This window comes from Pseudoliparis swirei, chromosome 16 (genome assembly GCF_029220125.1).
Source record: "Pseudoliparis swirei isolate HS2019 ecotype Mariana Trench chromosome 16, NWPU_hadal_v1, whole genome shotgun sequence".
Lineage (NCBI taxonomy): Eukaryota > Metazoa > Chordata > Actinopteri > Perciformes > Liparidae > Pseudoliparis > Pseudoliparis swirei.
The window spans coordinates 8,992,439-9,014,606 of record NC_079403.1 but is presented as its reverse complement, the minus strand read 5'-3'; the positions used below and the strand labels follow the sequence as shown (position 1 = coordinate 9,014,606).

General features: G+C 46.4%; 2 protein-coding genes across 17 annotated transcripts in view; both read right to left on the bottom strand.

Moving 5' to 3' along the window:
- Positions 1-708: 708 nt before the first annotated feature.
- Positions 709-1,801, bottom strand: si:dkey-96n2.3 (uracil nucleotide/cysteinyl leukotriene receptor). The gene is given in 6 exon segments (XM_056433512.1): positions 709-875; positions 878-966; positions 968-1,048; positions 1,050-1,326; positions 1,329-1,377; positions 1,380-1,801. Coding segments are annotated over 6 exon segments (849 nt in total). The 5' UTR covers positions 1,569-1,801; the 3' UTR covers positions 709-711.
- A 991-nt stretch (positions 1,802-2,792) lies between these two features.
- The window catches only part of si:ch211-285f17.1 (sickle tail protein homolog), a 114,436-nt gene continuing 95,060 nt past the window's right edge, over positions 2,793-22,168 (bottom strand). For 9 of the 16 annotated variants that reach the window (XM_056433501.1, XM_056433495.1, XM_056433497.1 and 6 more), the window contains 13 exons: positions 15,646-15,785; positions 15,353-15,528; positions 13,288-13,418; positions 12,650-12,797; positions 11,466-11,946; positions 11,057-11,255; positions 10,644-10,930; positions 9,727-9,882; positions 9,296-9,418; positions 7,919-7,999; positions 6,166-7,821; positions 5,517-5,648; positions 2,793-4,449 (listed from right to left, as the gene is read on the bottom strand). In XM_056433501.1, coding sequence (XP_056289476.1) covers positions 3,913-4,449; positions 5,517-5,648; positions 6,166-7,821; positions 7,919-7,999; positions 9,296-9,418; positions 9,727-9,882; positions 10,644-10,930; positions 11,057-11,255; positions 11,466-11,946; positions 12,650-12,797; positions 13,288-13,418; positions 15,353-15,528; positions 15,646-15,785 — 4,247 coding nt within the window. In that variant the 3' untranslated portion in view covers positions 2,793-3,912. Of the gene's footprint in view, positions 4,450-5,516; positions 5,662-6,165; positions 7,822-7,918; positions 8,000-9,295; positions 9,419-9,726; positions 9,883-10,643; positions 10,931-11,056; positions 11,256-11,465; positions 11,947-12,649; positions 12,798-13,287; positions 13,419-15,352; positions 15,529-15,645; positions 15,786-22,168 lie in introns of all 16 variants that reach the window. The other 7 variants (XM_056433510.1, XM_056433511.1, XM_056433500.1 and 4 more) reach the window with 6 other exon arrangements.

Here is a 22,168-nt window from a genome sequence, read left to right as displayed (position 1 = left end):
AAAGCCCAACTGGCAGGTAGTGTGTTACGACCATTATTAGGCTGTAGCAGTAATAGCAATAGTTATTTGAAATTGTAGTCCATTTTTTAAAAGTCATAATATACTTTTGTCAAATCTGTCATGGGCAATGCATTGTCCTGCAGAACTATTGTGTAAGTGTTTGGGTTTGTATTAAGTAACTTGGGGCTAGATGTGAGTTGCACTGCATATAATTATGTAATCTACTTAAAAAAATAAGTGGCAACGTTGAATAAAAATAGCCGACTAAATCACCATTATGTCTCGGACGAGTTGCTGACAAGGTGAAGTGGTGGTGATAATTCATTCAGCTTCCTCAAAAAGGGTTATTTGAAAGTAGAACAAGAATGTGACTCTCACACGTCTTCAATGTAACATTTGAATTACTGCAAAGGGGGAAATTACGTCTTGTATCCTTAATATTTAAGTTACCATAACAATTCTAAATACATTTACACCCAATTCCATGAAAATGTTTTTGCTGGGATATTATCAAGTGTCCCACACACCAAACAGAGGAGTATATTACACCTACTAAGACTCTTCAAACAGCAGGTCTATATTTTTAAAAAGCAGTGACTATTCCACCAAGTTTGCAAACATTTTTCTGAACGCCTCTCTAGAAATTATACAAAAAGAGTTAATCTTCAAATATTAATTGTCTACGTAATACGTGTTGCTTATTTTTTATCTTCATCTTTTACAGAACAGCTGAATCATTTTGTCTCTGTATCCACGGTTCAGGAAGAGATACATCACATGACCTAGCATACCATTAACACAGTTTATTGCAGATGTGATCCGATTGACTCTACCCAGTGTCTCCCTGCTCGCCGCAGTCATACCGCAACTGTGGCCCTTAGTTTCAGTAGAATCAGCATGAAACAAACCACTATGGTGGTGAGGGGAACAACCGATGCCACAATAGTGGAAGCTAAAGATTTTTTATAAGTACAGCTTGTTGCAGATGCCAGTTGAGTTGTTGGTCACATTCTTTTTAGAGAAAAGTATAGGACTCAAAGACGCATACAGCCTTCCTTACTGACAGGGATTTTATGGATAAAACCACAGCCAGGCATCTGTCCAGGCTGCTGAAACTTATTAAGTACATCATGCAGTACATCCATCCATCCATCCATCCATCCATTTTCATCCGCTTAATCCGGGGTCGGTTCGCGGAACAGACCCAGCCGGCTGACCCAGACTTCCTTCTCACCTGCAACACTTTCCAGCTCACTCTGGGGTATCTGGAAGCATTCCTTGGCCAGCTGGGAGATATAATCCCAGCTAGTTGACAGAAGACATGTCGGACAGGTGGTAAACTATACGCATGGGTAAAATGAGAACGTGGGACATACTGTATCTGCTACAGATAGGTGCCTCAGGAAGACCTTAAATGGAGATTATTGGCAAAAAAAGACCCACAGTGCTAAGGCATTCCCAGGCACAGCCATGGTGATAATCAGGATGTAACATGTAGAATATAAAATGTTCCGTTGGTGGGAGTCACTGCCACAGAAGCCCTGCATCTCCTCCTCTGACATGTTCATTGTTGTTGTGGAGAGGATCAGCCTGTTGCAGCATAGACACAAATAACTTGTTTTGATGATAGCCTTGTCAAGTGATTCACTAAATCAAATGTGATATCATAACAAAACTAAGAATGCAAGATGTGGAAATGTATAACCACACCCATACACACACACCCACAGGTTGGTGGCTTTATGGTAATTTGACCACCATCACATTCATCTGTGACCTCCATTGAAGAGTATAGTGTAAAAAGACACTATGTTTTCACCCGTTTGTGTGTGTGCGTGTGTGTGTGTGTTTATCACAATACAAGGAAGTACAACAGACATAAATCTCTCACTCCTTTCAAACCTTTATTTCCTGCTGCATTCAATACTCCTCCCACCATCTCCACCACAGTTTAAAGCATTGTGGGAACTTTCTGTTACACTGTGGAGGTATTACAACGCCCATTACAGCAGCGTGATCTCTAAATCATCCAGATACACTGAACTATTGTTCAAACTTGCTGTTTGGATCAGCAATTAACTACAAAAGCACAACAACAAAGAATGCAGTGAAACTGACGGTGGTCTTGTATTTAATTATTAACCAAAGACTGTTCTGCTAAAAATGTATAACTAAGAATGGAAGTGTGTGTTCATACAGGGTTCTTACACATTTTGACCAATGGATTTCCATGACTTTTCCATGACTGTAAACCAAATTTCCATGACCAAACCAAACATGAAATCTCGGTATAAACATGAACATTTTTGAAAATGTTGCAAATTGGGAGCGTATGCTGGCTTATATTTTGAGCGTCTTTCTTTAAAAAACATATTAATTATTTCAAACTTGGCGTAAATGAACATGTGATTATAACAAATTTCCATGACTTTTCTAAAACTTTTATGATTTAAGTTTTTTCCATGACTTTGCCAGGTCTGGAAATTACCATTTTAAAATGTCATGACTTTTCCAGATTTTCCATGACCGTACGAACCCTGTTTCTAGTTTTTAAGATCTATTGATTCCACGAACCAAAACCTCACAGCCGTTCGAGGTGAGAAAGATCCCCCCGATTCTTTACAAGAAACTTATCCTTGAAACTAACACCTGAATCAGTAAAGAGACATGGCTGAAAAATAAAAATTCAGAAATGTTATGCATCGTCACTTTAACACACACGCACACACACACATACATTTCAATAGGAAGCCAGAAACAAAACTGACAAAAATAAAGACATTGAAGCTCAATGCATTACAAGCATGCAAGTCTTTATTTTTGCTACTCCAACACAGTTTTTGTCTTGACCACATTGCTCCTTAATAGTATGATTTAAAGCTTTACAAAAATGAGAGAAAACCAGATATTTACAAAAATCTATTTGTGCAAACATAATTCTTTTTTTACACCACTCTCCTAAAGTATTTGAAAGGCATGCATACAAATAAACTTTGGTATGTTAACAAAACTACGTATTTTCTTAGTAGAAGCATCTATGTACATGTGGTAGAACTGATTCACTTTGTTTTAGTACAGTTTACATTTAGACAACAATACATGTGAACTTAACAAACCGAGACCACCAGTACTAACACCGAGGTCAACACTTCAGCCACCACACCAAGAGAGTGTTTGTACGTTCCCCTAAATCTAGTGACTGGGTCAGGCCTGAAGTGAGTCATTGTACAACAACTTTGGCAAATAGGCACACTAAAATTAAAACTTGTATTACTTATGATACCAGTTTTACATATCTGTAAAGTAAATTGGCAGTTCATATGGATGAAAAATGAGAAAATACTCTTAGAAAACAGAAGTTAATAATGAGTTTAACTTTAACATGTCTGTATACATTATGTATACACTCATAAAAGGCATTTACAAGGGCTGTGTTGAATGTCTGACAACATAGGAAATATAGAAGATTAAATATACTATGGTTATTATTCAATCTCTGGTTTGAAAAATAAAACACATGTTTTACATGTATACTTCGTGATTGTACATCAACTCTATGTTCTCTATTCATAGCTACAGCAAGAAAAATAGATTTTCAACACCACGAGAGCCTTCCACCTTCATCTACAAAGTGGTCAAACTAAATATTTTTTAGTTCCATTATAAAATATTTTGACAGAACATGTGGTACACCTCCAAGAAATAATCCGGATACATTTTTTTTCAATAATGGAAATTGCATTTTAAAGCAAATAGAAGCATTGGTGTGAGAATGCCAGTGTCAAATAAAACATGAAGTGCATCACTTAATACTTTTACAGAAACAGAAAAAGAAAAAGAAAACCATACAAAATGAAACATGACCAGCTCTACTACCTGCTATGCGGTAAAGCCAGAGGGGCCGTAACGGGGCTAAGTGGCGTCCTTGGCTGCGGTGGCTGTCGGGATGCAGGATTTGCCGCTGCTGCCGTTGTGGGATCTGTAGCTGGTGAAGCTGGGGGTGTGTATGGTGCGGATGCTCTTTCCACCTGGGCCCAAAGGAGTGGGCGACAGAGGGGAGGGGGAGGAGGAGGAGGAGGAGGATGAGGAGGAGGAGAAGGAAGAGGAGGAGTGCACTCGACCATTCTGAGTCTGCGAGGGAAACGAGAGAGCTTTACCTGTGTGCTGTGAGGTTGTGGGGAGTTTGAGGGATCCGTTAGACAGGGAGGGGATGTGGGAGGAGGGTTGGCAACCGGAACGAGGAGCGGGGCAGGACAGGATGTTGGATTTTATTACAGAGGTGGAGGAGGAGGAAGAGGAAGGGTTAATGGGATTAGTTGCATCTGGGTTTTGCGCAGACTGGGCGCTGCCTTTAGGAGAGCTAGGATAAAAAGCAGGGATTTTAGAGGTGGGTATAGTAAGGGAAGTAGTTTTATGATCCCCTCCCACTCTTTTAGCACTTCCGTTAGCCTGCAAACAGAGATGCCAAAACAGATACTTGTTGTCAAAAAAGAAATCTGGTCAAATAATACATATAAAAAGGCAAGACAAAGTTAAAAAAACAACTACAAGTTATACACACAGAAATGCACTAAGACTACACAAACATGAATATCACTGAGACACTACCATACACACCAAAACATAAAACAGGTCTGTTTTTACAAGGTTAAATGAAGAGTGAGACACATTGGACTGAAAGACATGTTACCAAGAAACACAACACTGCAAAGGTTAGACCGTGCGATGGCAGACAGGAGGGGCGTCTCTACAGACCGTGTTAGAGTTAGGCCTCGTAAAGGGGCTGGGGGGAGGTAGGTGGGGGTGGGGGGCTGGAAATGTACAGTGCAAAGATGCATAGGAAGGCTGGAGAGAAATTGATAACAGGCTTAGGAGTTTGAAGAGTGGGAAGACAGGGGAGATGTGAGCTGGTCTTCCACTGAGAGTGACGGGGCAAGATGGTGAGTCGTGGCTTGGTCTCGAGGGTAAGGAAATATACCACCGTGAGGTTAAGAAGCTGTGCAGTAGTGTTGGGTTGAGCATAGGTGCATTGTGAGAAGGGAGGAGCATAGCCGAAAGGTCAGTTAGGTTTGTATTTTAACATAGCCACAAGCATCCTGGCATTTGGCAACACTGTTTAGGAACTCAGCTGTGATGGGAACGGGAGATGTGATGATAACTCAGATGATGACAGGGTGGGATTCCGCTTTTCTTTGTCATACTTCCTTTTTTAAAGTTTTTTTTTTATCGTCACCAACACAGTGAAAACCATGAGCAGTGTGGGCATGCAAAAGCATACAGGACAGTGATGTTATGGGGTAACAGTCAAAAGTCAAACATGCCTTCTTGTCCGAGCAGACTCGAGAGAAACATTAACAGATCCACGGTGACTTCATTCTATCTTTTTTTTTTTTAAACACTTCAAATCTCACAGCATTGATAGTCTTTTTTCCTCTAATAATAATACATGCCTCATGTTTTTGATCCCTACATGTTTGATTCCTCTAGTCTCTGGTAAGGCCCTACAGTAAAACTACCTGTCGGAACTGCCTCTGAGCGTCCTGCAGTTTTTGCTGTTTTCCTGCTTTGTCAGTAGTACCCGGCGACTGCCTGGACTTCGCAGACAAAGGGACGGGCATCCGACTAGTAGGGGAAGCGACACTGGTGTTCTGCAAGGGGATCCAAACGAAAAAACAAAACAAGAAATAAAACAAAAGAAAGGAAAAAACACACAACATGAAGCAAGTATGAAAGATCAAGGCACTAACAGGTAAACCTCAACGTTTAACACCAGTGAAAGCCCCATGCACCCAGTGGGACCATACACCTTTAAGTCAAAACACAGTCATACATGCAGTCAAGAATCAAGAAGATATCAGAGCTTAATCATCATGAGAGTGTTGTTGAGGATACATTTGCCACTTGCTGAACACCTCAGAGGTTTAGCAATGAACTGAAGGAGAAACACGGTCGCCAAACAAAATGCCACCCCCAATCAAGTCACCATGATTTCACAGAGAGAGAGAGAGAGAAAGCCGCGGGGGGCATTTCCAACGTGTCCAAGCACCTGTGGACTGGATTAGTGATTTTGTAATTTGAGTGGTTAGGATTGGAGTGAAGGTAGGATGTAAACTGAAAAAGTAGGACACCCAAAACCTCCCGGAGTGACAAGAGCTAGAGAGAGACCTGTTGTACGGTGGTGGGGACACTGGGGACAGTGGTGGTGGTGGTGGTGGTAGGGATGATTACAGGGCGAGGAAGGAGTTGAGGTTTAGTCTTCTTCAGCATCGGATTTTTGCTGGGTACCTTAGGACCTGGCCCTCTGGAGGTCGGGAGAGAGGAAGACCTCTTCAGCCCCACTACTTCTGAGCCTTTCCCATCCTCTTCTTCAGCCTCCTCCGTGCAGACTGGCTCCCCGGGGGAGTGTGGTCCCATCTCACTGATGGTGGTCTCCAGCTGCTTGATGGTCTGCTCCAGGCTGTCCAGTGTCTTGTACGTGTTCTTCCGGATCTCGTCCGTCCTGTGGAGAGACTCGGCGTTCTGCCTCTTCAGCCCGATTGAGTCTGTTGCCTTGGAAGCGTCGGATAAGGATTTTGAGCGTGTTATCTCAAATCTCTTTGCTTCCTTGTGCATCTTGATAGTCCCGTCGGATTCCTCCTCATCTTCATACACAACCACCTGAATAGTCTTCTTTCCTGACTTGGTGCCCAAGCGAATCGCCTGGCTCAGTGCCGCCAGCTGTTTCTTCGGGAACTTAAATTTGAACTTCTTTTTACCATCCTGCTTCGCATCACTATTTGAGTCTAAATTCCCTCCGCTGTCTGTGAGCTCAGAGATTGACGATGAAGACGAGGACGATAAGCTAATGTGGTCGGCAGCGAGGACGTTTTTGCCATCAACCGCCTCGGTCCCTCGCGCTTTACCCTGCAGCCCGCCACTCCCCTCAGTGTCCGACTCCTCATCCTCCTCCTCGATGCACTCCGCTGCAAGCATCCTGTCCAGTTCCTCCTCACCTTCAAAGATGACGGACAGGCGCTTGTACGCCGAACGGATGTCCATGGGCTCGTCAAAAATGATGATGACAGGCTTCTTGTTGAAGCCGATGTCCTCTGGCGCAAAGGGATCTGCCGTGCCTCTCCCTCGGGAGGTGGCATTACCTATAGTAACAGTCTGGACGCTTCCTTTCTTGGCATTGACCAGGTCCTGGTACTCGCCACAGGACAGGGCCTGAACTTTGGTGCTTGTGATCATAAATGCGATGTTGTCAGGGGGTGGAGGGGCTTCTTCTCCAGGCAAGTCTGGACTAAGACTAGCCTCCTCGTTACACTCCTCATGATTAGATTGAAATTTTGGTGGATGGCTGTCCACATTCTGAGCCTTTTTTGGTAGAGCGACAGAAAACTTAGGCGCCTCTCTTACGGTACTGGTGGTTGTGGTTGTGGTTGCCGCAAGCTTAGTTATTATATTTTTACTAGAAGAAACTTTTTCCTGGATGACTATACTTTTCTTTTCAGTGTTAATTTTGTTGAGGATTTTTCCCTTCTCCATTTCTGTACTGGTCTTCAAGGATTCGGAGCGTTTAACTTGCGTCCTAGGAAGTTTGAATCCTTTCAGTCCCACAGGCTTTGGGGATATAGGTGGAGGTGTTCGAGGTGTGGGTGATGTAGGTGGTGGAGACTGTGGCTGCTGCTGCTGTTGCTGGCTTGGAGAATTGTCGTTAACATTGACATTTGACACCTGTGTTGGAGACTGTGAGGGCTCTGTGTGTTCAGGGGTTTCCTCTGTTGTTCCTGATGGGGGTGGATGCTCTTTGGGAATCTGACCAGTCACATAGTATATGACCTGAGAAATGAAGAAGTAGCTGATTAAAATCTCTTAAATATTGAACATACATGAACTATATATTAATGTAATGTGAATAATAGAAAGTCATACATACCCCTTGGCTCTGTCGCACAGTAGTATTCCCATTTTCATCTGTGTCTGGATCTTTATCATCTCGAGTGGGCTCAGAGCTCTGCTAGGACAGTGTGTGAGGGAATAATATTACTGTGTAACTGGTGTGTTTGGTTGCTGCGGGATTAGTGTGAATTAACATACAGTAGTATTGCAGGAGCATCGACAGTGTTAACGTGTTAACACTGCATTGGACAGTTACCTTCTACAAGGCAACAGCAAAATATATACAGTATGTAAACTGATACTCATTCTGTGTGACATCAAAAGTATATGTTGTTCTGATACTAAATGCCATACATCAAAATGCATGCTGGGAAAATTAAACAAATATTATAGTTTAGAAAGCTTATATTACAAGCCACTACAAAAAGCCAAATCAGCTTATTTTGATAGCCAAACCCTCTCTCCTTTTGGTTGTCCTTCCACTGTATATAATACTGCAATTAAGTTTAAGTATTTACATGTTTCCTACAAACCTATATACATCCTGTTTCCTGTCTTTTTACGTTTAAATATTTACAGTAACTAGTAAGTTACCATCTGCTCATATACTTCTAAATTGATACTTTTATTTAATCAAATGTTTTACTTTGTCTGTGCACTAGTACATTTTGTTGACCTCGAACATGTCTGTCCTCTTTCTCACATCAATTGACAAAGCTTATAAAATATGCATATTGTTAAACCTAATGTGAACAGTTTCAGGGTTGTGCTGGTTATATAGGTGTAAAGCCGGGAAAGCAAACTGAAGTGAAGTTGTGCAAAGACAAAGAGAAACAGAAAAGTAATCCCTCAGAAAAGTACAAGTGGTGGAGAGCAGCATGCATAGTGGCCGGACTGACCTCGAGTGAACCAAGTCTGCAAAAACAGATGTGTCTGCAAAGTGAGTTTTAACTACTTTGTTCTCTTAATTGTCAAAAATTTGTAAGAACTATTTGTTCTGTTTAATTTGTATGAAGACATGTAATTAAAGAAAGACACAAGACGATGTAATTGCCTGTAGAATACAGTGCCGAGGTCTTTTTATTGACAAGAGATAATTAAATCAATGGCAAAACATATCATTGTCTGGTCCAGGCGCACAAAAGACACGGCGTCTTTTCAGAGGCTTCATTTTATGCAGACTTAATCCTGAAATATATTTAAGCTGAGAGATCCAGCTGAATGAAAAGAGGGAAGGAAACTGAGGCGAAAAGGAAAAGGAGTTTTTTTTGGAGGCAGTTGTTACAGGTTTCTCTCGGGCCAAAGCAAGGGTGCAGCAGTCGTAGAAGGGTTAAGGACACAGCCATCGATTGCATCAGACAGTGGGCAGAGGCAGGCAGTTAGGTCGGTAGCTGCACAGCGACGTATAATTTACCTTTTTCTCTTTGAGGGGCAATAAGGCCTCCGGTCTTAGTTCTCTGATTTGCGGTTCAATTCGAGAGGTTGGTTCTCGCACATTTTTCACCCCTACATCCTTAACCGTGCACCTCTGGAAAACCTGAAGAGTGGAGAAAGGTGAAGGGGAAATGGGAACAAGGATTTTGTGGCGGGAGGAAGTCTGGGTATCGTCGCTTTTGTCACAGCTATTGAACCCGGCATGTGACAAAATCAAGGAGTTCACTCTTTTGGCAGCTGTGAGAGCTCATCCTTTGCCACTTCTGAGAAAAACAGCCACCATGGGAAGAAGAGATAGACCCACTCCAGCGATGCAGAAATCAACCAAAGCCAGAGGACTTTACACCTCTTGATTGTTTTGTTCATGTTGAGGGAATTATGTATGTGTGTGAGTGCACATGTGCCTCTAACCTGGAGCTCTGCCATGATCTTCTCCCCTTCATCCTCCTCTTCTCTGGTATCAACAAGAGTGACGGGTGGAGGGGTGGCTGGCTTTGGCTTGGTCTCTGGCGGAACCTTGATGGGCTTGGGTTGGGGACTGGGCGGTGGAGTGTCCTCTTCACCCTCCTGTAAGAATTCATGAGAAGGTCATTTATTGAGTCATTAGTCTTCTAACCAGCCAGTGTATTCGTTTCCCCTATTCCTCCAGTCTTCATACTATGCTAAGCTAAGCTAACTACCTCTTGGCTCTTGCTCCATACTTAGTGGTAATCGTACTCAACTCTCAGCAAGGAAACAAAACCACCACACTTCACAAACTGTTTGACTGTCATTTTACGTAAATCATCAAATGCATTGTATTTTTTTTACAAACTGTCATTTGTACAAAGGTGCAAGATCTGAGATTGGGAGCATTCCGATTGCCTATCAATGGCTCATGGGTAACGGTGCTAAGAGCACTACCAGTGCAAATGTTGGCTGAAGTGATACCAGAGCTGACAGTGTTTACCTGAGGCGGAGGTGTTAAACTTTCACTTATGCTGTCAGTCGGAACAGCAGGTGTACCCGGAGGCATATGTGAGCAATGCAGAGTGTCAGCCATGAGCTAGCCAGTGGGGAACACTCACATGCACTCACATGCACTCACATGCACTCACATGCACTCACATGCACTCACATGCACTCACATGCACTCACATGCACTAAAAGCTCACACGGCCCGACCATGTCAACAAAGCACTGAAAACCTTGGTTACCACCATACAGAGGGAGAGCAACTTAATGTTCTGCTCAGGTAGACATCACTCTCCTATACCTTAACATAGCAAACAGTTAGAACGTTAAATACATCACCTTTTATCACTCACAAAAAAAAAAATCGGACTAACCTGAGGCGAGACGGACTCTTTCCTGCCGGTGAAGACCACTTCGCCGGAGCGCGTGGTGGTCATGCCTGAGCTGGAGCTGGAGTAAGTCTTCCTTGGAGGAGGTGGTGGCGGCGACTTGCTGGACTTTTCAGACCCCTGCTTAGTAGAGCTGTCAGGCGGGGCTGGCTTAGTGGCGGTCTTGGGGGGTCTCTCCAGTGCAGGTTTTGACGGTTTCTCCATCACAGGCTTTGGGAGTTTCTCAGGACCCTTCTTCGCTGGTTTGTCCGACTGAGGCTCGGACTGAGGCTCTTCGGTCATACAAATAAACAGAGATGAAATTATATAAGGTGACATATTAAGCATGTGTTCATGTAGCAATACAATATCAAACGTGTGGAGGCCATGTCGGTGTCTTAAAGGTGTTAGATGTGCACCTGTCGGTGACTCCACAGGGTTGTGGATGGCTGCTTGTTCTGCAGTGGCATCAGGTGTCAGTGATGGGTTTTCTTCCACCTCTAGACTGGGAATGCCCTTCATCATGTTGGCCTGGGCTTCCTGGAGGATCTTCTCAAACTCTTTTCCATCATAATGACCCATGTTCTGCCTCCTCTCTTCCCACTCCCTTTCTGCTGCCTGCAAGGTGAACATTGGAAAAGAGGGGGACAGAGTTCTTTAAAAGTTCTCTGAATCTAAGGAAGGAGATTATTAATCAAGTGAATGCCAATAGCTTGAACTGAGTTGAAAATTTACAGGATGCTTATAAGAAGAAAGAAAAATCACCAGTTTACAATGTTGGATACAAATCAATCAAACAAATGACAATTATAAGGTGATGAAATCTACCTTTATGGACATAGCTCTGCTTTGGTTCTTGTCCTGACTGTTCTGGAGCTCCTCTTTGACGACAACCTGGGGAACGGTGCCGTTGCCATTATTCACTGGGTTCCCTTGTGTCTTCTTATGATGGGCAGGACTTGGCGGATCGGAGGCTGCTCCTTTGGGAGAGTCCGGGCCTTGACTCTTGCCGAGTGTGGGACTGGGGATGTGAGAGGGGCTGGGGGAGAGCGGTGGACTGGGCTGAGCTGTCAAGGCTGCAGACTTCTGGGACTGCTGTATGTGGACCGGGGAGCTCTGGACATGATGGATGACCACCGGAGAGGAAGGCATCACCTCTGATTTGATGGTGGAGCTCTGGGGCTCCGGCGGGGCTGATGTGGAGCCAGGCTGGACTGATGGTGCGGGAGCTTCTGCTGCCGAAGAGCTGTTGTCCACTGGCACGTTAGCAGAGGGCTCAGGTCCTTTTTGAGGGCCCTCAGTCGCACATCTGCAGAGGAGGGAAACAGAATACGATATCAACCATCGAGAAAACACTGATCTTCAAATATGTGCGCACTCAAAAACTTTAATTCTTACAACACTGGGTCACTCACTTAAATCCAAACCCATCAAACAATACATACCATAGATAGAAATCCATTTGCATTTTTTTTGCTTTTTACGTAAGGTCTTTTTAAAATTTCACATCAAGACTGAAAATACATGAAAGCCGATAATAAAGTTGACAAAACGTTTTGATTATTCTGACATGACACCACTAAAAGCTATGCTGCAATGTGGTGGCTGGCCCATATGGTTTTGTGACTGTTTTTGTTTAAAAGACAATAGATTCTTGGAGGGAGACTTTGAGAAAAGTTGAGAGTGAACCTCGTATCTGTGACATATTAAAATGGAAATGAGCCACTGTCGTCCCCACCACATTAAGTCACTTATCGGTTCAGTGAAGGCGGTGGACGTCTATCAAGTTGGACGCCACACTCCACTGTCTACGGCGAATGACCTCTTTGATGGGATGAGGGCCGGTTTGTCAGCATTATCAAATAGTACAATCTCACACATCATAGAAACCTGTGAGTGCTTTCTGTTCTCATCTTCCCTCTCTCACTCTCGGCCCTCATACTCGAGCACCTCTCCTCCTGATCCCTACTTTATCGCCACTGACACTTCTTCTTCTTCTCTTCTTCATCTACCTTCTCATACTGCTGAGTGTGTCGGTCAGGCTCTTGACCCTTTTCAGCATGCTGTCCAGTTTATGAGGCTCCTCCTTCAAAAACTTGACCGCTTCCACTTCCACCCTGAGCACAGACCGCATTCTTGTTTGTAGTGATGGGAATTCTCCTAAGAAAACACGCACAGAAACAGCGTTCATGTTTTACATTCTACATGACTACATTGGAAAAAAAGTTGTTCAGAAATACCTTTATTGAAAAATGACATAATGACATAGCCTATGAGAGGATAATGTACTTTTTATTGCACATAACTACGTCTTAAAGGGAGGAAGGAACATCCATCACAACAGCAGTGAACTACATGACTAATCGGGCTGGGCAAATAATTACACACAGTGCAGCAAAATTTAATTATGGGGATATATGATCTATCTCTTCTCCAAATGTATTGTCCAAAAGAATCATTCAGGAAAATCTATAACCTGGTCCATAATAGTGGAACACACTTTAAAACTTTGAACATCAGTGTAACTATTTCACTGTATATGTGTGTACATTGGACATCATGATATACATTATTTTCGGGGGAAAAAATCCAAAAAGCTTATTTCCATCATATAGCACCATTGTAGTGAGAATATGATTTGTTGTCTTACCTTTGAGCCCTGCCAGAGACTCTCCCACCTTTCTCAGAGTCAGTGCTCCCTCCTCCACGTCCTTCAGAGTCACTCCTCTGTGTGTCACTGCTGAGTCTTTCTGCAGGGAGCCGACATACTGCTCCAGCTCACTGCAGGGGGGGGGGGGGGGGGGGGAGGGGTGCACAAACAATTTAGAGTTTATTTGTTTTTGTACGACAATTTGTCAGGAAATAGAGTAGTGATCTTTTAAGCACATGCAGCATAACGGCAGAGATGAACAATTAATGGAAACTCTTGATTATATGTCTTAATGTATATATTTGGTTTCCCTTCAGGGACTCTTTTTGTTTCTGTTATACTGATAACTATCTCCATTTTGATGAAGAGAATGTTTTATCACACTACTAATAACATTGCATGTATTCTTTACTAACACCAGGGGGCAGGACACAATCATTTATCTTGAAGCCAACATCCATCAATACTGATTGAACAAAGGTGAGCGCTGACTTTGGGACATGGTTCATAACAATACAAATAAACTAGAACATATGGCAAAGAATAAAATTGACATGAAAAAAATTGCACTCAGCACTTCATTTTCCTGTCTCCATTAGATTGCTTGGATTGGATGTCATCCCACAACCACACGTGTTTACACACTGAATGAGAGCTTATTTGTATAAGAGCACTTCCTCACATGGAAAACACAGTACGCTGCTTCACAACAGAGCCGGCGAGTGAGAAAATATGGCTACTCTGCAGGGAAATGTGCTGAAAGATAACATTGTGTGCAGTGTTGTATTGCATGAGAGGGACTAACATTGTGTTTCATTGTGGCCCGGTACCCCTGAGAAACACTCCTTCGTAGAACCTCCCTGAAGGGAGTGGGAAAGGTAATATGGAGACAGTGTGTTAAAAGCCCTGCTATGCCAAGGCCTACTGGTATTGGGAATGAGGATGGGAAATACCAGCTGAGGACACAATTTAACAGATTGTATTTTTTAGCCTCCCACAGACAAAAACAGATACACTACGTCTCCATAATGTATATTTCTGTGAGTCAGAGTAAAGGGTGCGGCCTTCAAATATCCTCGAGATATGAAGTACCGAAGACAGCCATTGCTCAAAGAAATGTTCTTTTCATATGCTCTAGATGAACACCATAACTTAAACTGTGCGTAAGGAATCCCAAACATGAATAAATGCTCTGCACTTTTTCCCCTGTCACCAGCATCAGTACTGTCATCTTAAGATGACAAACCGTCATATCTACATCTAATTTGTTTCCTTGCTTTTCAACTATTCCTGTCCTTGGATGACAAACTAGTGGTATCCGTTTCATTATTTAAAGTACTGAGGCTCTCTGTTGTCACAGAGCTATAACATGTTATAAAATGTGACCGCATAGGGCATGTTAGATGTAGCTGTGCTCTTGAGAGGGCAGTGGTTTTCACACCACACTCTCTACCTTTCCAATCCTAATTACCATATTTAAGGAGCCAGCAGTTGTGTTTCGCTGAGTCTCAACCGGCTGCATACCAAGAGTAACAGAGAGCTTCATCAACTGACTTCCGCCTGTTCGGTTCTCCGTCTCCATGAGCTGCTAACATTGTATTCATTGGAGCACGTGTTCACTACTGTGTCGCAAGACAACACTGTGTGACCTTGCCTGTGAACATCCAACGAAAAAACATTCACTGACTGCTCCCTGTTGGCAAGTGAACTAGAATAGAAGCAGAGCAGGTCCTCCACAGTTGGGTCCATTGTTCTAGTCTGCTGTCTCTGAGAGAGGCACTGCTGGCCTGTATAAACCTGTGTGAGCTGTAATTTGGAGGGCGTTGGCTTGTCAAAGAGTTTAGGTATGAATAGCACAGTTAAGCTGATAAAAAAAGAAGAAGTCTTTTGGTGATTTCCTATAAATGAAATAACATTGACTGGAGTCACATGGGTATGTACTAGTAATCATCACGAACAATACACATTCAGTAAAGAATGCAAACAATCATATCTGTCCATATTAGACGATATAAAGCCCAGCATCTGTCATGCAAGAGAATCAGTGAATGTTGAGCAGCCTTACCCGATTTGTGTGAGGACACGCTCCTCCAGACCCAAGTACTTGTGCCTGTCCTCCTCTACCAGAGCTCTCTGTCTCTGCACAGGGTCCTCCAGGCCACGCATGGCCTCGGCAAGTTTAACACTGATTTCCTGCTCAGCACGCTTCAGCTGGACTCGTAAAGCCTCTTGGTTCTGGACCTGAGGGGGTGCACACAGTGGGAAGGAGGATGTCAGAGCACCTGAACTAGCAGACGACTTCATTCCAAGCCTCAGTGGATACGGACACACTCGAAATGAATTAAAAAGGGGTCTCACCTGCTGCTGTCTCATCTGATGGAGTTGCATCCTGAGGTCAGAAACATTCTTCCTGAACTGCAGGAGGTTGACTTTGAGAGGAACTGGACTCTTGTCTAAAGGAGCTGCGCTGCTCTTGGGAGCCAAGACTGGAGAACCACCTGCGTGGGAGGGGAACAAGTTAGAGCTTGTTCCTTGAAAAACAAATAATACAGTAGAAATTACACATGCAACTATTAAATAGGCAAATAAAATAAAATTGTAGTTCTTCCCTGAGAGAGGGAGAGAGAATAGACCCAACTCTCCCACTCTCCCATTTTCTAACTTCACTCAACAAATGATTGGTTAAATTGTACAAACACATTTTCCCTGGCAGCACACTGGTCTGACTTTCGACATTTCAGTCAACGCTAGAGGTGAAGAAGAGGTTGAAACCATGGAAACTAAGGAAAGTAATGTTTGTGGTTTGGCTGAGCGTCCCTAAATAGTCCTAAAAAACAATAATAATAGATTTTTTCTTTATTATTTTGATCTAAAAACAAATGGGGGTCATCTGAAGGAGAACTGAGTCCATTTAATATCAGTTAATAAATATATCTAATACATGTTTCCTTGGAGTGGGTTAAATTGCAGACTTAAACATTAGAGGGTGGTTTAAATGAAATGTTCATACTGTGAGCATAACAAATAAAAAGCCCATTCACCTCCATTGTGTTGGCTTTTAAAGCCTGAGTAATATCTGAAAGCGTGAGAAAATAAAAGCAAAAGTGTGTGCTTGGCAAGGTAACAGTTCTGTCACAGTTTCAGCTCCACACCCTCCTCACTCCCCGTCGTCAGTTTAACTCTCTTCACCTGTTCACACACCTGTTGTCACAGTTCAGCTCCTCATTCTGTGGTTCAGTCACTCCCACCTCGTCAGTCTGACTTCCTTCACCTGTTCACACACCTGTCTTTGATCACTAATCAAATCCCTATATAGTCTCCTGCCTCACACACACACACACACCTTGCCAGATTGTTCTTCCTTTTCTATGCCAGACTCTCCAGCACTTGTTTCTCGATGGATTTCCTGTCGCCGACCCTGCCTGTCCCTGGTTAACCCGCTAGTCCAACTCCCCGAGAACCTACCAGCCCTTCGTCCTGTTGATACTCTGCCTGCCGTTTCCAGAGTGTGGAATATAAGTTCGAAGGATCCCTGGAGTCGAGGGTGCATTTGGGTCTACACACGAGTCGTTACATTACAATCTGGCCAGTCATGGACCCAGCACAGACTCCTGCACCGGCGAGCCGATTCGAGAGGATCGAGGGGGCTCTACAGCAGCACGAGGCGCAGATGGCCAGCTTCGCCGCTGAGGGGCGTCAGTTGGCAGCAGCCCATCAGCGGGCTATGTCGGCATTGACAGCTCAGGTGCAACAGCTCACTACTGTCCTGACCCAGCAGGTTGCCTCAGCTACGCCTCCTGTCTTTCCGCTGTCTACCCCGTGTGGGAACCCCAGAGCGCTATGCTGGAGAACCTGAGGGCTGCAATCCGTTCATCACCAACTGCTCCATCTTGTTTTCCCTGCAGCCGTACACGTTTGCCTCGTAGGAGGCTAAGGTAGCCTTTACCATAAATCACCTGTCCGGCAGGGCACGTTTGTGGGGTACCGCTGAATGGGAGAGACGCACGCCAGCCTGTTCTTCGTTCCCGCGGTTTTCGGCGGAGCTACGCAAGGTGTTCGGGGCGGTCTCCAAGGGCCCGGATCCCACCGGGGGACTGGTGGAACTGCGTCAGGGAGACCGGACAGTGGTGGATTATGCTCTTGAGTTTCGCACAAGAGCACGTCTGAGCGACTGGAACTCGGCAGCACAGTGCGAGGTGTTCTTGGCTGGATTAGCTGAATACATTAAGGACGAACTGATTTCTTTCGACTTATCTGCCGACCTGGATGGCTTAGTGGAACTGACTTCTCGAGTGGACAGACGCATCCCGACAAGAGCGACGTAAGTGGGAGACAGATCGCCGCCCCTCCACCTGGCTTCAACGCCCGCCAGCAGCTACCAGCACCTCAGGGTTGGAGCCAGGGGAGGTTGAACCCATGGAAGTAGGGGAGGTACTGTTGAGCCGAACCACAAGACTCTCTTCCCATCAAAGACCCCTGTGCCATGTTCAGCTTCTGCTCGCAGACGGATCCCATACCCTGTCCATGCTCATTGACTCCGGCGCTGACGACAACTTCCTTGACGAGAACCTAGCTCGCCAGCTGGGTATCGAGCGGGTACTTCTGCCATGCCCTGTTCCTGCCAACGCCCTGGATGGCCACCTACTGGGGACAGTGACTCACCAGACCATGCCAGTCTGGATGCTCCTGTCTGGTAACCACCATGAGACCATCCGGTTTCTTATCCTGCGGTCACCACAGCATCCATTAATTCTGGGGTACCCCTGGCTCCGCCGCCATAACCCCCACATTGACTGGGCCACAGGAGCCATCCTGGGATGGAGTTCATCCTGTCACCTGATTTGCCTGAAACAGGGTGCTGCACCTCGGCAGTCAGCCGGCCCCAGCTCGGCTTTGGACCTGTCGGGGGTGTCTACTGAATACCATGACTATCGGGAGGTATTCAGTAAGGTCAAGGCCTCATCTCTGCCTCCACATCGACCCTACGACTGCGCCATTAACCTGCAACCGGGTACCACTCCACCCAGGGGTGGCCTGTATTCCTTATCTGCTCCTGAGAGGGAGGCCATGGAGGCTTACATTAATTCCTCTCTGGCTACTGGGATCATCCGTCCCTCCTCTTCTCCTGCAGGTGCGGGGTTCTTCTTCGTAGGAAAGAAGGACAAGTCACTGAGGCCTTGCATTGACTACAGGGGCCTCAACGACATTACCATTAAAAACCGCTACCCACTTCCACTCATCTCTTCTGCCTTCGAGTTGCTGCGAGGGGCTACCATATTCACCAAGCTAGACCTGCGTAACGCCTATCACCTGGTCCGGATCCGAGAGGGTGATGAGTGGAAGACAGCTTTCAACACCCCCACCGGACATTACGAATACCTGGTTATGCCCTTTGGTCTCACCAATGCCCCGGCCGTTTTCCAGGCCCTAGTGAATGATGTGCTAAGAGACATGTTGAATAAGCAGGTGTTTGTCTACCTAGACGACATTCTTATTTTCTCTAAGTCCCGAGAGGAGCACGTTCACCATGTTCAAGCAGTCCTCCAACGCCTCCTGAAGAATGCCCTGTTTGTTGAGGCAGAGAAGTGCGAATTCCACGTCTCTTCAGTCTCCTTCCTGGGGTACATCGTGGGACAGGGGATCGTGGACATGGATCCTGCCAAGGTGTTAGCTGTTACGTCCTGGCCCATTCCTGACTCACGTAAACAGCTGCAACGTTTCCTGGGATTCGCGAACTTCTACAGGAGGTTTATCCATGGCTATAGCACCGTAGCAGCCCCACTCACAGCCCTGACCTCATCCAAGGTGCAGTTTCCAGTGGTCATCCTCGGCTGAGGAGGCCTTCCAGAACCTTAAGGCCCGGTTTACTTCTGCCCCCATCCTCCAAGTTCCTGACCCAGAGAGACAGTTTGTTGTGGAGGTGGACGCCTCCGAGGTGGGGGTGGGGGCCATCCTATCTCAGCGGGCTGCTAGTGACCAGAAGCTCCATCCCTGTGCCTTCTTTTCTAGGCGGCTCGCACCTGCTGAAAGAAACTACGATGTGGGTAACCGGGAGCTGCTTGCTGTGAAGCTGGCCCTTGAGGAGTGGCGCCACTGGCTGGAGGGGACCAGTATGCCCTTTTTGTGTTGGACCGACCACAAGAACCTGGAGTACATTCAGTCCGCCAAGAGACTGAACTCTCGGCAAGCCAGATGGTCTCTGTTTTTCACCCGATTCAACTTTTCTCTCTGTTACAGGCCCGGTACCCGCAACGTCAAGCCTGACGCCCTGTCCCGCCAGTTTGGGGACAAGGGGGATTCCACCCCTTGCAAGGATACTATCCTTCCTGCCCCCGTCTTGGTTGCCTCGATCACCTGGGAGATAGAGGAGAGTCAAGGCCGCCCTGGAGGACCAGGCCGGTCCTAGCTCCTGTCCTCCTGATCGCCTGTTTGTCCCTCAGACCTTGAGGTCTGATGTCCTCCAGTGGGCCCATAACTCTAGACTCACCTGCCACCCCGGGAGCCAGCGTACGAGGGATGTCTTGCTGCAGAGATTCTGGTGGTCTACTCTGGAGAGAGACACCCGGGAGTTCATCAACGCCTGCCCTGTCTGCAACCAGCATAAACCATCTCACCAGGCTCCTGCGGGTCTTCTGCAACCTCTGTCTGTGCCCCATCGGCCCTGGTCGCACATCTCCTTGGACTTTGTTACCGGTCTCCCGCTGTCCAATAAACATGCCACCATCCTGACAGTGGTAGATTGCTTCAGTAAGATGGCTCACTTCGTGCCCTTGCCCAAACTCCCCTCGGCCAAGGAGAATGCTGAGCTGGTCCTGCTGCATGTCTTCCGGTTTCATGGTTTTCCCACGGACGTGGTCTCTGACCGGGGAACTCAGTTTACGTCAGTCTTCTGGAGGGAGTTCTGCACGCTTATCGGGGCCACTGCAAGCCTGTCATCGGGATTCCACCCACAGTCTAACGGCCAGACGGAGCGCAATAACCAGGAGATGGAGACGGCTCTAAGGTGCTTGGTCTCCGAGCATCCGGCGTCTTGGTCCCAGCAACTCTTGTGGGTGGAGTATGCCCACAACTCCCTGACCAGCTCTGCCACTGGGATGTCCCTGTTCCAGTGTGCCTACGGGTTCCAGCCTCCACTGTTTCCTGCCCTGGAGAAGGAGGTTTCCTGCCCCTCGGTCTAGGCTTTTGTCCGCCGCTGCCACCGTACCTGGGCTGAGGCCAGAGCTGCGCTTCTTCGCTTGGTCAACTGTTATTCCGCGGCAGCCAACCGGCGCCGCTCTGAAGCCCCCAGTTACCAGGCTGGCCAGAGGGTATGGCTTTCGACCCGAGACCTTCCCTTGCGGGTAGAATGTAAGAAGTTGGGACCCAGGTTCATTGGACCGTTCGAGATCCTGAAGGTCATCAATCCTGCAGTGGTGAGGCTCAAACTGCCCCGGGCCTTGCGGGTCCATCCATCGTTCCACGTCTCCAGGGTGAAGCCGGTTCGGGAGTCCCCACTGGTTCCTGCTGTCCAGCGTCCTCCACCACCACGGTTCATCGATGGAGGTTTGACTTACACTGTTCGCCGCCTACTGCTCCCGCCGCGTGGGAGAGGCTACAATACCTGGTTGACTGGGAGGGTTATGGTCCAGAGGAGAGATCCTGGGTTCGGCGCGACACATTCTGGATCCCCTCTCATCAGGGAGTTTCACCGCAGCCACCCTGACCAGCCCGCCAAGGGTCCTGTGGCCACAGTGGCTACACAGCCAAACCCTGTTCCCTCTCGGTCATCGACGGAGTCAGATGTTGAAGAGGATGAGGAGGAGTCGTCTTCCGATCACGACAACTCACCCGTCAGGGAGGAGAGGATGGGGAGGTCGGATGAGTATTAACCCCTGGACTGTTCCTGTCGTGCCGCAAATTCCCTCCTCCAGGCCCCCGCCACCCACCCTAGGAGGCCGAAGATTTTTTGTTTTGTTTTTCTTTCTTGTTTTGGGTCGTCTGGGATCCGACCCTTAGAGGGGGGGTTCTGTCACAGTTTCAGCTCCACACCCTCCTCACTCCCCGTCGTCAGTCTAATGGTGCGTTCACACCGGACGCGGCGAAAAAATTCTCGACGCGTCTGACGCAGCAGTCTCGACGCGCGTCGAAAAAAAGTGTGTTCAGACCAGACGCGTCGCGACCGCAGAGTACTTCCACTTTTTAGTGGACTGAGCTGCACTCCCACTGCGCTTCTCGCTGCTCTCTCTTCTTCTCTCTTTGATACGTGTCTCTGAGACTTTTCCACCTCCGGCGGCAGATCTCCTCTGCCATGAAACACATATGCCGGCGGTTGGTTCATAGTAAAGTACAACAAATAGCTTCTCCGACCTTCTTCCACGCTTCAGCTTTATAGCTACGGTTTCGGTAAGTAAAAAGAGTCGTGTCATAAAGTTCAGGGTGCCCACAGACGGCGACAATAATCTTTTCCTCCACTTTCTAAACCGGCAGGACGATGACGAGCGGAGCTGCTCAACGCTGATTGACTGACGCAACTATGACTCACGCGTTTTTGCTGCCGGAGTTGGGAAATTTCAACTCGCGCGTCGTCGAGCTGCGTCTGTTCGCCCCGCGGCAAACCCTCTGTTCGTGCTGCTTCAAACGCGTCTGACTCGCTGCTCGCTGGAAAATACGCAGCTTCTACGCAGCTGTGCATTGACTTTGCATGTAATCTCGACGCGCGTCGAAATTTCGACGCGTCTGGTGTGAACACACCATAACTTTCTTCACCTGTTCACACACCTGTTGTCACAGTTCAGCTCCTCACTGTGGTTCAGTCACTCCCACCTCGTCAGTCTGACTTCCTTCACCTGTTCATACACCTGTCTTTGATCACTAATCAAATCCCTATATAGTCTCCTGCCTC